Source organism: Podarcis bocagei, assembly GCF_964188305.1.
Source record: "Podarcis bocagei genome assembly, chromosome: 11".
Classification (NCBI taxonomy): Eukaryota; Metazoa; Chordata; class Lepidosauria; order Squamata; family Lacertidae; genus Podarcis; species Podarcis bocagei.
Window position 1 is genome coordinate 42,157,563 of NC_138136.1, and position 13,247 is coordinate 42,170,809.

Consider the following 13,247-nt stretch of genomic DNA (forward strand, 5'->3'; position numbering starts at 1 on the left):
CAGTCCCGGCCGGGCTGCCATTGGCTTAGCGGCCCCATCCGGGCACTTGGCGCATCGCTGCTGCTCAGCCCGAGCGCTCCCAATATGGCGGAGGTGAGCGGGGAAAGCGGGTAGGGGCGCTGGGGTCCGGCGGGCTCCTGGCGGGGCTCCGCTGGCGGGGCTCGCCCTCCGGCCCCCTGGGCGGCCCCGTGACTCCCTTACGGGGGTCGCCGGCCCGCCTCGGGGGCTTCGGGGGCCGCCGGGCGGCTGCTGGAGCCGCCTGCCCCGGCGGAGCGCAGCCTGCGCGAGTAGGCCGCGGCTAGCTGCCGTCCGTCTGCCGATGGCTGTCTGCGGAGCTGCCCGGCCGGTCTCCACCCACAGTCCCGCGGCTGGGCGCGGAGGTGGAGGGCGCTCGGGCCGAGCCCTTGCTCCGCGGGGCTCCCGAGGAGGGCCAAGGCCGCGGGGTGGAGGGGGTCTTCTGGTGGGGCTGAGCGAGTTTTGTGGGGTGTGAGTGTTTTTTCCGACGGGCGGTCCGGCTGCCTTCGCCGCTGCTTTCCGGACAGCCCCTGTCAGCGCCCGGGCGGGCCCGGCCGAGGTGGGGACGCGGGTGTCGCGGGGCCCTCCGGGTCGCGTCAGTGGGTCGGTGGGAATGGGGAAAGCGAAAGGGGCTCCGAGCTTGGAGGGCGAGAGGCGACGCTCGAAGGGCTGGGCGGGTGTGGGGGGAGAAGCTACGGCGAAAGGGATGGGCGGCCGGGCGAGGGATGGAGGCTCCGGAGTTGCGCCCTGGTCGTGGCGGGTGGGGAAAGAGGGAGGAAGGGATGCTGAGAGACAAAAAGGGAAGACGAAGTTGTGGGGGGTGGGTGGCGGAGAGAAGTGTGTGCGAAAAAAACTTGAAATGTGTTCCATTAACAACAAACCCACCCACCCCTTTTCGCGTCCTTTTCCCTTTCCACCTTGTTTTTTTGGTACAGCTCATCTCTAACCAGTTCTTTCTCCCGTTGCTTGTTTCCAGGCTTCCTTTGGGAGTTCGAGCCCAGGTTTGTCCTGTTCAGTTCCTTCTTCTGTGATTCCGGCAGTGGGAAGCTTTTGGGTACGGTTAAGGGCCAGGTTACAGGCGCATCTGTCAAAAGATGCTTTGTGTATTTTCTCTGTTTACAGTGATTCCCCCACCCCACCCCACCCCACCCCACCCCACCTCCTCCATCTTTCCTATTTTGTTTCTTGGTTTTTTCATGTTAAAAGTCACTTGTTTGGTTCTAGAAGGGTCGAGCCCTGTAGAGCTGTTCTCTCTTGTACAATCTGTAGTGACGGGTTGCAAAGCTGTTGTGGGTGTTGTAAAAGCCAGGCATTTAACTTTCTAAATAAAATCTATGGTACATGTGGGACAACTTGCCTTAAAATGTAAGTCAGTAAAATCCCTAATGCTAGTTGTTTGCTGCTTTCAGGAGTCACTCCTTCAGCAATCCTCAAATCATTTTCTGCTTTCCTAAATGTATGCTTCTGCAAAAGTATGTCCCCCTGATTTGAGAAGAACTTTATTGAGAAATGAACTTAAAGTTGTAGCCTTGAAATCTGAGATCTTCAGAACTGAATAATGTTGATTTAAATGGAAGTTAATTATTCTTTTATTTTTTAAAATGTTACCCTGGCTCTTGGTGGCTCACAACAGTAAGAACAGCAAAGTACAGCCAAACCAAAGTACACCAGACAGAATTAATTTTTAAAAATGATAAGAAATGCAAGTTATTCCTAAGTAAGATTGTGCCCACGTGAAAGTTGCATATAAATCTCATTGAACTTAATGAAACTTTGTTCTAGCCATGCTAGAATTAGGCTGTGAATGTAGGTAGGATCCTTTTTATGTAGGATGTAGGCTTGGTCTTATTGCTTTAATTGCTTTTGTAGTCATTATTGTTGATGTGTTTGTAGAACTTACATAACTTCAATTAATAGAAGCAGATGTGGAACTATTTGTCAATGAAATTGAAGTGTAGTGAATGTTAATTTGTCTTCTAATGAAATCAAATGCAAAATCCTGTATCCTACATATTTTCAAAAGTTGCCAAATTACCTAAACCTATTAATAGAGTAATTGAGAAAGATTACTTAGTTTATGTAAGAAAGCTTAACTGAATTAACTGAGTATAGGATTCTGTTATTAAATATACAGCCTTTTTTGGAGCATCTCCTTTAACTCTATATACAAAATAAAACAAGCTAAAAGAGTACTTGACAGACTCATGCAAAGGGGCTCCTTTACCCCCTTGCAGCCTCCCTGTGCTCTCCATAGCTGCTCTGCATGGTTGGGGGACCCTTTAACAGGTTTTTGTTACTTTAGATTAAATAAGTATATTTTTCAGTATATTTTAGCATCAAAGAGAGGAAACTTTATTTTTAAAAATGAAATTGGAAGATCTGTGTGAATTTTTTATTTACATTTATTGTCTGAGAACAAGCTTACAGCATTTCTCCATTTCATCAACTTCAGGTAAATTAGATTTAATTGAAGTATCATCTGTATGCATTTAAATTGTCCTGATTCAGATACTTCACAGTTACTTGGAAATGTGCAGTTCAAAGTTGGTCCAAAGATCTTGGGTTTCTTGAAATCAAGAAGATCTTCTGATATCCAAGCTTATGCAGTCCAAGGAAGTGGGCATTCACCACTCAGATATGTTACCATTAATTTGCAACACAAGATATACTGTCTTGGTGTGTTTATAACAAGCATGTTGCATATCTGGGGCTGTTTTACACAGTTTTAAATAGTCCAAATAAAAAAATTCCTTCCTGTAGCACCTTAAAGACCAACTAAGTTAGTTCTTGGTATAAGCTTTCGTGTGCATGCACACTTCTTCAGATACACAGGTGTATCTGAAGAAGTGTGCATGCACACGAAAGCTTATACCAAGAACTAACTTAGTTGGTCTTTAAGGTGCTACAGGAAGGAATTTTTTTATTTGGACTATGGCAGACCAACACGGCTACCCATCTGTAACAGTTTTAAATAGTATAACTTCTCTTGCGAGTTAAAAATGACTTGTCAACGCTTAATGTTGACTTGTTTAGATGGTGTTTCCCTTTCCTCCAAACTGTTTTTAACCATATTTTCAAGTGAGTCAGCTTCTAATCAGCAACATTTTTTCCTGTTCAGTAGGTGTTTGTATACTGACACTACATTTCTGAAATCTGCGATCCAACTTTTTGTGTGTTTCCTACAAATAAAGAACTGTGCTTACATTTGAGCTCATACATGCATAGTTAATATTCATGCAAATAATTAACATACAGTACTTGCAACAAAGGCTGTAATTAAGGGTCACTAGGACTTTTCTTCCGGAGCAGTCTCTTCACTTGCCTGGTAGAGCTATTCTAGAATAAGAGGCATGAGGCTCATTCTCTTTTTGATTTAATTGCAGTCCATACAAGTGTGTGTACAACTTGTGCATAATAAAAATGGATGTTGATGCTTCTTTGTTTGGAGCATTAACTTTGGAACTTAAATGATTTTTTACCATTGTTTTTTAGTGTTGATATCATTTTGTGTGTTCCTAAAGTGATTTAAATTGTCTTTTATAGTTGGCTCTTTATCTTCTGAGGATCATGACTTTGACCCTACAGCTGAAATGTTGGTACATGACTATGATGATGAAAGAACTCTTGAAGAGGAGGAAATGATGGATGAGGGTAAAAATTTCGGATCTGAGATTGAAGACTTAGAAAAGGTAAGGAATTCTTCCCTTATGCATGCTGGATCTTTAGTATAACTTTGGTTAAATTGTGTGTTCATTCTTAAACACCAAAGAAATTGTGGGGAGAATTTTCGTAGAATACCACTGAGCTGACTCAATCAGTTTAAAAAGTTATGGGAACAAATACTTAAAGAACAGCAGCAGAAAAACTTATCTATTGATATGACAACAATGCAAGATGATAGAAAACCACTCCCGCACAGCATCGCCTTACGCTCTGTCACCTTAAATACCAATTCTAGATTCAGAAAAAGGTTATCTCATATTTTTTAAAAAAGCAAATTTGTTTACTATGCAGCCATCAGTACTGCCAGCACTTTAAGGAGATCAAAGGGTAGTATAGCTGTATAGTCGTACCTTGGATCCTGGACGCCTTGGTACTCAGACATTTTGGCTCCCGAATGCCGCAAACCTGAAAGTGAGCATTCCAGTTTGCGAATGTTCTTTGGACCCCGAACGTCCGACAGGGCTTCCGCAGCTTGCAGTTGGCTGCAGGAGGTTTCTGCAGCCAATCAGAAGCCATGCTTTGGTTTCTGAACTTTTTGGAAGGTATGACTGTACTGTGTACAAGGCTGTTCAGGTACTATTGCAGAACCATTTGATAGGATGCCCAGGTGATAGAATGTTTGTCGGTTGCAGGTAAAATGACAGCACAGGATCAGATTGCAAATGCCATCTCTGTTAATTTATATTGCATATTTAAATCCCTCTTCTATTTTATTTATTTGTAAAAATTATATCCTGTCCTGCCTCATAAAATGATCACAGGACAGGTCATCGCAATCAGACATCTAAAATTTAGAATCTAGTTTTTTATATAACATCTCTCAATACAAGGCCAATTCTGAGAATTCAAAAAGCTTGAAGAAAGAGGAATGTTTTTACCTGGGCTGAAAACTTAACTAAACCTTAGGAGAAAGAGTATTTAAATTAGATTTTCCTATATCTTAGATTTGGATAATCTTTTTTTTTTGGGGGGGGGGTAGTTGTTAAAACCATTTTGTTTCTGCATATTTAAAAATATGTTGTTGTTTTTACAAATGGCAATGCATCTTTTTTTCCCTTTGAAAAAAAAACCTAGGAAGGAAGCATGCCCTTAGAAGACTTATTGGCATTCTATGGCTATGAACCGACAATTCCAGTTATAGCAAGTTCCAGTGCAGATAGTTCCCCAAGTGAACTTGCAGATGAACTACCAGACATGACTTTGGATAAAGTAAGTCGTAAACATATTTCTTTGTTACAATGTGAGGCAGGAGACTCATGGGTTCTATGGTTACCATGAAATCCCCTCATTGCCCTGAACGTTGAGGCCCAAATGTTCTGCATTTATGCAAAAATCTTTCAAAAACTGACAACAATTTTCCTTTAACTTGTAGATAATTAGTTTCATTTCAACACATGCTTTCCCTGGAAGTAATTTTTTGTGATGAAAGCAGTGGTACAAATGGTTAGGATTGGGCTGTAAGTTGAATAACTGAGTTGTATCCAATGGTGCCACTCACTTGAGAGTAAATACTTCCAGTAGCAAAAATGGGAAGCAATTTTCCCTCTCTCCACTACAGCCCCTCACCCTTATGAAGGGCAATGATTTCATAATAACTGAAAATGGCCTGCCTTACCATCAGCTAAATAACAGTGTTGGATATAACTCATGTAACTCAAAATGAAAGGAAAATGAGATATTTATAATGTTAAAGACATTTTTAAAAAGTAAATAGAAAAAGTAAAAGTGATTTCAAATAAATAGTATGCATTACATCTACATATACCTCCTTTATCAAATGTTACTTTGTAGTTTCTTTTGAACACCCTTTTCTTTCAGTTGGTCACATTGTCCGTATTGAGTTGCTAGTGACAGGCTGTAATTTTTCATATATACAAAGCTCAGGTGCTTTATGTAATTACTGAAACCTAAAACTACTGGATGTTTTAATTGTTTCCCTTTATCTCTTGCATTTTCTTAACTCTAACTGAGTCTGATATAAGTAGTAAACGAAATTATAGTATGAAGGCCCCTCTTCTCCAGGCTTCCACATAAGGAATACGATGAATTTCAAGATACAGTTACTTCTTCCAGAGTGGAATGATACTAATGATTGACTCTTCTGATTACAGGAGGAAATAGCCAAAGACCTATTGTCAGGAGATGATGAAGAAACACAGTCTTCTGCTGATGATTTGACACCATCGGTTACTTCACATGAAACTACAGACTTTTTCCCTCGGCCTTTAAGATGTAGGGAAAATAATATTAATATGTTGTGTTTCAGAAGATTGTGTCAGAAGTAGAAGTATTAGGACTGTGAGATTGATTTGGTCATGCATTTTCCTCTCTAACTGAAGGAACACATTCTGTCTCAGCTTGTTGCACTCAATTATTTTAAATGTAGCCAAGGCTTTTGGTCTACACATGGTCCATTTTGTACTAGTAAATCACATGGTTGTGAGACAAAAGTGTGAAATTTAATGTTGCAGCAGTGCAGAAGTACTAACCACACCACCTAGTAGACTTTCAACAAACTGCATAACTTTAATTTATCTAAAAAAGGGGTGCCATGGCAGAGTTGGTGAACAAGTGTACATCTGTGACCATGCTTCATTTTCAGGAAGAATAATTCTTAGTATGTTAGGAATAATCACAAATCCTTTTTAACTCGTATGCTCTAGAGGAGGGGTATTGGTAACCAAAATTTATAAAACTATCCTGAAACACTTTATTCATGTGTTTTGAACTTGCAAAACTCCAGATAGTGAAAGAAACTATAGTGTGGAAATTACTGAAGATCATTTAATAGGGTCAGTATTACATATGTCTCCCCCTCTCTTATTATTCTTTTGTGGTGCCTTGCTGGAGAAAAAATTGACACAGGAATTTGTTGCAGTTCCTTTTATCAGCCACTTACTGTGCATTCTAAATTATCTGAATAAATACTTCTTCGTGTGCAAATTGGGAGTAGCAGGCACAGAAAACATTAGAGCAATCCAATTTTCATTTAATCACTGGCATACTTTGTATTGGTTTAAACTGAAATGTGGTGATATTTCTAATAAACCTATGTAAACAAAACACTGTGCATAAAGCAGTGTAAAATGCAGGGGCCCTGCCCTCTGCTTTACAATTTAAGTAAGACGAGAAACACAATGAAAGAGAGCAATGGGAAATGTAATTTTGGTTTACAGAGTTCTGTAGAGGCTGGTATACATGCATTTGGTAATTGATCATCTGAAAGCGCTAATGTCCTCAGCCTTCTGAATCATGGTTCTGGACTTAGGCTGCACTCCTGTACCCCAGCTTTGACTACCCTGTGGCTGTCTGAATGTTGCTGGACTTTACCTCCCATCAACCCTAACTACTGGCCCTGCTGACTGGGGCTGATGGAAGGAGTCCCAACATCTGGAAGGTTAGCTTTTCTAGACATGTTTAACCTGGGAGTAAATTCTACATTACTCAGTAGGACTAACACCAGAGTAGACATTGGGTGGTATTCAGTGCTAGTCCTTCTCATAGTATACCTGTTGAAGTGAATGGGACAGGACTGACTTAAGTTCATTCATTTCAGTGAGTCTACTCTTAGTAGGACTTTGTTTAATACAATCCAGAGGATTACCCTGTCAGTCTCTGATGCCTACCCTTTTTGTGCAGCGGAATGTAACTGATAATTTTGCTGTCTAGTGCCCAAAACAAAACTATAAAAAACTGTTTTCGGAACTACTTATGTTGCAGTACGTGAAATTCAAGTGGTTAAATATGCCTGAATTAACACTTGTTCATTTTCCATTATAAAAAGCAAATACTACATGCGATGGTGATAAAGAATCTGATGGTGAAGATGTGGAAGTGGATGCGGGGAATTCATCTGAAGATTTGCGGAAGGTAACCCTTAGAATGACCCACACTAGTGGATTTAAACATACTTAAATAACTAAACTGAGCCACATATCTTGGATACATAAAGACTGTGAAATTAAAATATATGAAATATGCATTTCCCTGGACTTACATTTGATGCTGCTTTGGGGCATCATGGGCAGTCTTCTGCTTGCCTGTGTAAGCTTTTAGCTACCCCCTCCCAGTAGCAGCCCCTATGAAGGCTCCCACAGAAGTCAAGGGGATTGGCAGCTCTCAAAAGAAATATTGTTGCTTCCCCTTTGTATGCTTGGAAGTGAGAAAGTTGGATGTTGTGCAAGGAGAGAAGATGGTGTTTAGATAATCACCATTTAGTTTACAATTGTTTTTTATGAGAGCCATATATAAATAAATGCATAATTAAATACTTTGAAAAAATGTTTCTGCAGGAAATAATGATTGGTGCGCAGTACCAAGCAGAAATTCCACCTTATTTGGGCAAGAGCAGCAGCGATGATGAAAAGGGTGAGTTCCCATTATTTTTCTTGATTAAATTAATGATTATATTGTTTAAACTTGTACACTGCCCTGGGACCGTTGTATCAAGATTTGAAAATTGCATTTTGAAAAGTTGTAGTTGCAATACTCTCAGGGTAGAATATTGAAATGTCAAAGGGCCATGGCAGTGCAGGGAATGGAGTAATGCATTTGGATTCTGGACATCCAGTTCTAAAGCATCACTCATCCATGGAGCTCACCAGCTGTGTTTTACTATCTCAGCCTTATCCTAATTCACAGGGTTGTTTTGAGTCTTACTGGTGTATTATGAAGCACTTTGTTTTCTGAAAAGCAGCACAGAAGTGGTCGCAATCATCTCATTATAAATTCTTAGATACATGAAAGCTAGACTCAAGGTTGCCTTCCATAAACTTGTAAACATAGGGCAAAGAATGCAAAAATATTTGTAGAACACAGGAAGACTTCCCATGGGAAAAAAACACTTTGAATGTAACAGCTAGCACATCCTTTACTGCCGGCCGACGCTGAAGATTGTATTTGTAACAATACAGTATTTGTAACAGCATTTAGTTGGGCAAAGATATGTGGAAGATGGCTAGCACAGATTTTCTGGGCTGCTGATTTAGTAACATAGGATGAGATGCTAGCATTTTGCCATACAGCAGTTCTGCCATACAGCAACAGTTCCTTGCAGTCCCGGCAAGGGGGAGAGAGGGTTGTTGGCAGCCTTGCAGCATGGCATCTTTTTTTGAATGGGCACTAGGAAAACATCAAGTGAGAGTAGTCCTTGTTACCTAAAGGCAGTCTGGTGGAATCTTTGAGGCATCCCTCCCCTTGAAGTGACAGTTCATTTCCCCGTCTTGCTTAAAGCAGACTTGTACGTTGCACCTGCTCTTCTGGCCTGATTTAATTGCTGAATAGCTTGTGCGTCTTGCGTGTCGGATGTGTATGTGAGTGGTGTGCCTCCATGCTTAGCTTGCTTCAAGTGTTTCCTGGGTGTGTTTAAAGGTCTTGTGGTTTATTTCCCCTCAGAGTGTGTGGCCATTAGTCTTCTGTCTGTTATTGTACCCCGCCCCGCCCCCCCACAATTTGCCACGTCATGTTCTCTCAGGCTTCTCCAGTAAGGAGAAGATTGGTGGCACATTAATGAAAGCTTTGCTCCTCTCTGATTCAGTACCACGTAGGGTATTTGGAGCAGGTCTTCCCAATAGGAGGCATCTCAGTGTGCTCCCTAATGTTTTGTGGGTTTTAAGCTTATTGGGACTATGTTGTTTTTTTAATGCATTTTTTATTAAAGATTTCTTGGTTTACAGAAGTATGTGCAATGTCTCTTTTTTCAAGTTACATTTTCTACAGATCAGTTTCATTTGTTGAGACATTAGTGTTACATTAGGAAGGAAAGGGGGGAAGAGGTGGAGGGGGCCATGGTGGGTGGGGGTGGGGTCGGGTGGCGATGTTTCTATTTTACTACTACTACTACTACTACTACTACTACTACTATTACTACTACTACAGTGGTACCTCGGGTTACAGACGCTTCAGGTTACAGACTCCGCTAACCCAGAAATAGTACCTCGGGTTAAGAACTTTGCTTCAGGATGAGAACAGAAATGGCGCAGCAGTGGCGCAGCAGCAGCAGGAGGCCCCATTAGCTAAAGTGGTGCTTCACGTAAAGAACAGTTTCAGGTTAAGAACGGACCTCCAGAACAAATTAAGTTCTTAACCCAAGGTACCACTGTACTACTACTACTACTACTGCTACTACTACTGCTACTGCTACTACTACTACTACTACTTTATTGTTTATACCTCATCCATCTGGCTGGGTTTCCCCAGCCACTCTGGGCGGCTTCCAACAGAATATTAAAATACAATAACCTATTAAACATTAAAAGCTTCCCTAAACAGGGCTGCCTTCAGATGTCTTCTAAAAGACTGGTAGTTGTTTTTCTCTTTGACATCTGGTGGGAGGGCGTTCCATTTAATGTATGTGTGGGGTTTTGTGTCAGCGTTGCTTGTGCAGGTTCTCTTTGCCATTCGCTTGTGTTCCTTTGGTGGTGAGAGAGGTTGGGGTTGGCCCAGGGTGTGGTTAATTGTTTGTGATTGGCTGTGGTGAACTTTGTTTTCATGTGTGAGTTTGGGGGTGTGTGTTTTTGGATCAGGTTAGCAATACTGATTCATATGCTGTTGGTGGATTCTTGTTGTTGTCTTGTTGGGCTGTGATGTGATAAAGGGGAGCCATACCGGGGTGAAGGCTTCTTGGGATTATGTTAATTAAAACTATGACCTTGAATTGTGCCCGGAAAGCAATGAATCATCAGAGCTTCTGTTCAGAATTAGATTTTATCTTCATAAAACTAAGTGCTAAGCTTAAGTGAGATTAGTAAACACAGTTTTATAAAGAGTACACCATATTCCTTTTATGTGCTGAATAAAACCTGAAAAGTTTTTTCAATAACCCAAAGTGGTTGAACTGAAATATTTATTATTTTTCTTAAATTTTGATTTATAGTTAAAATCTTTAAAGTGTGGCTTAAATGTTACATTTAAACAAATTCAAACTTTAACTTTGACATTGTTTTTACTCGACTACATGTAAATGCATCTTAAATATGATTACTCAGTCTTAATGCTGATGTATATTATTCAGATGTTAAGGAAAAAGGCATAGAAACCACTTAGGTAAGAACTCAACACAGCACTATAGCAATCATTTCATTAGTACAAACATTTCAACTTGTGAGATAGAATGATCACCCCTTTCCTCTCTATGCATGCTGTTTTGGGGGTTCTCCTGGCACACACCCCAAGCCAATTTGGCGGGGGGACATGGGGGGAGGAGAGAGGGAAAATCACTGTCCTTGTGTGGGCTTACACTAGTGGGAGTAATTAGTTAAATCTGGCCTTTAATATTCTAATTTTAGCATGCCTGAAGTTCTGCATGTGTTTCTTGGTGAGAGTCACCTGAAAAAGTTAATTGCAACTTTTGATTATTAGGTTTGACAAGTATTATACCCATTTCACTTGCCCCATTTGACATTTTGTGGAGGATGATTACTCACCAATAGTTTTAAAGGATGTTTGCTTTTCATTATCTCTCTTTTACACAACCGGTCTAATGGCTAAGTCAAGTCTCTTACATCTTTATTTTTGTGGCCAATATGCTCTTATTTTCACAATATTTTGCTTTTATGTTAATGAAGAGTATTTCCTATCATTTGTGTTCCAATGATTTTTCTTCACAGCATATAAAAATGAAGACCAGCTACTTTGGCAGCCTGGTATGATTTCAGAAAATAAAGTTAGAGAGTACCTTTTTGAGACCTCTTTAAGAACTGGAAATGAAAAAACGATTGGTAGAATTCCTGAGGGAATGCATACAAGGGATAATGAACAGGTATGTTTCTTACCTGAACATATGACTAGGGCTTTTCTCTGCTTATGTTACAAGAAAAGACCACTCAAATCTTTTTGCTTTCATTTGATTTGAACCTACATTTTGATACATTTATATTAATGAACAATTGTAAGAATGGCTTATTTTCATCATGCTTAAGTTTATGCTATGACATGTCAGAATATTTCCAAAAGTTTTTATAAACGAAATATCCTTACCCTCTTTCCCTCCCACCAACTCCCTCCTCCCAAGGATCCTTATTCTTGGGTGATGAAAAGCTTACCATCATTTAAAAATAAATAGGTTTTGAAAGAGGCTCAGAGTAAATTTACCAAAAGTGCAAATTGGTTTGTTTTGCTAATGGATTGTCATAATTTGAATTCAGATCCATCCCTATACACACAGCAAATCTATGGTGGCAGGTACAGCCAGTCAGGGCTCCCCAGCACTCCTCCACTCCAAGTGCTTTGAGGCAACGGTCTTTCATACTTTTATGTGTGTTTGCTGCTTTCCATATCTTAAAATCCCTAGTTTGAGCTTTTAGGAAACTTTTTCAGATGTAACCAGCAGCAACCACCATTCTTTATGGCTTTGTAATTCCCACGAGGCACAATATCTTTGGACACTGGGTTGTCCCCAATGTAGTTAGAGTTGTGTAGAGGTACATTTGTTGGCAAAATGTTTTGTGCCAGCAGAACATTGTTGTGCAAGATAACATACAAACATGTTGTTGGTAACTTCGTTGCACAGTAGATTGGGAAATCTGTTGCACAAATGAGTTTCCGCTAGCCTAACTATTGCATTGGATTCCTCTTGCGCAATTTTCAAACGCACCTGTCTGCCTGTGCAAGAGCCCTTGTTCTGGCAGAGAGAAACCACTGGACACAGCCCTGTTCTGGTGTTCAAATAATATTTATATTAATGATAAATATTTTGAGGAATTGCACTATAATAAAGTAAACAATTTTGGGTTGTCATGGGAGTATAACCATTCTACTGTATACTTTTGACTTCTTTTAACAATAAATATTTTTATCTCACCTAGGCACTCTATGAACTTTTCAAATGTAACCACAATGTAAAAGAAGCAATTGAGAGATACTGCTCCAATGGAAAGTCATCTCAAGGTAAGAAATCACTGCAAAGAGTTTGAGGCTACAAACCTTTACTCGCTTAAGTGGGAGTAAGTCCATTGAACTCTGTGGAGCTTACTTCAGAGTAAACAAGCATATGATTGTGCTGTAAGAATGGTTTAAATTGTTTTAAGTTGAAAAGTGCAGAAATGAGTTGAGGTGGCAGGTCATCTACCCCAGTTCTTCAACAGTTTGTAGCAGTAGAACAGATCATTTTGCTGCCATCAGTAACAGCTGGAATGTTCATGTAATTAGATATTGGAAGACCATTCTTGGGCAGCGGAGGAATGAAGCATACAGACATGACTTAACTCCTTGTGCAGGCAGTCAAAAGGCATTCTTGAAATTTTCTGTGACAGGCCAGAAGTGGAAGTAATCTTCCTTCAACTTTCAGTTCTGATTCTACCTTCAATGAGTTAACAGAGTCAGGCACTTTGCTCCTGTATTTTCACTCTGTATCCTCAACTCTCCAAAACAGCTTTTCAGTTAGTGTGAAAGGAAGAATTGGCAAAAATTGTCATCTCCTTTTCATACAGCAAGAGCATCCTGTGAGTGGAATTTTACTCAAAGGAGCTCTAGGTCTTAAGCTCTATTTTTCAGGTAATGCAAATTAGCAT

General features: G+C 40.4%; 1 protein-coding gene across 3 annotated transcripts in view; it reads left to right on the top strand.

The window, feature by feature from the left end:
* Positions 1-13,247, top strand: part of MIER3 (MIER family member 3) — a 19,084-nt gene continuing 5,837 nt past the window's right edge. Inside the window, exons 1-9 of one of the 3 annotated variants that reach the window (XM_081212956.1) lie at positions 1-93; positions 992-1,016; positions 3,559-3,704; positions 4,813-4,947; positions 5,850-5,970; positions 7,523-7,608; positions 8,031-8,106; positions 11,346-11,497; positions 12,543-12,624. In XM_081212956.1, the coding sequence (XP_081069082.1) occupies positions 85-93; positions 992-1,016; positions 3,559-3,704; positions 4,813-4,947; positions 5,850-5,970; positions 7,523-7,608; positions 8,031-8,106; positions 11,346-11,497; positions 12,543-12,624 (832 nt within the window). In that variant the 5' untranslated portion in view covers positions 1-84. Of the gene's footprint in view, positions 94-497; positions 575-991; positions 1,070-3,558; positions 3,705-4,812; positions 4,948-5,849; positions 5,971-7,522; positions 7,609-8,030; positions 8,107-11,345; positions 11,498-12,542; positions 12,625-13,247 lie in introns of those variants that run through there. The other 2 variants (XM_081212957.1, XM_081212958.1) reach the window with 2 other exon arrangements.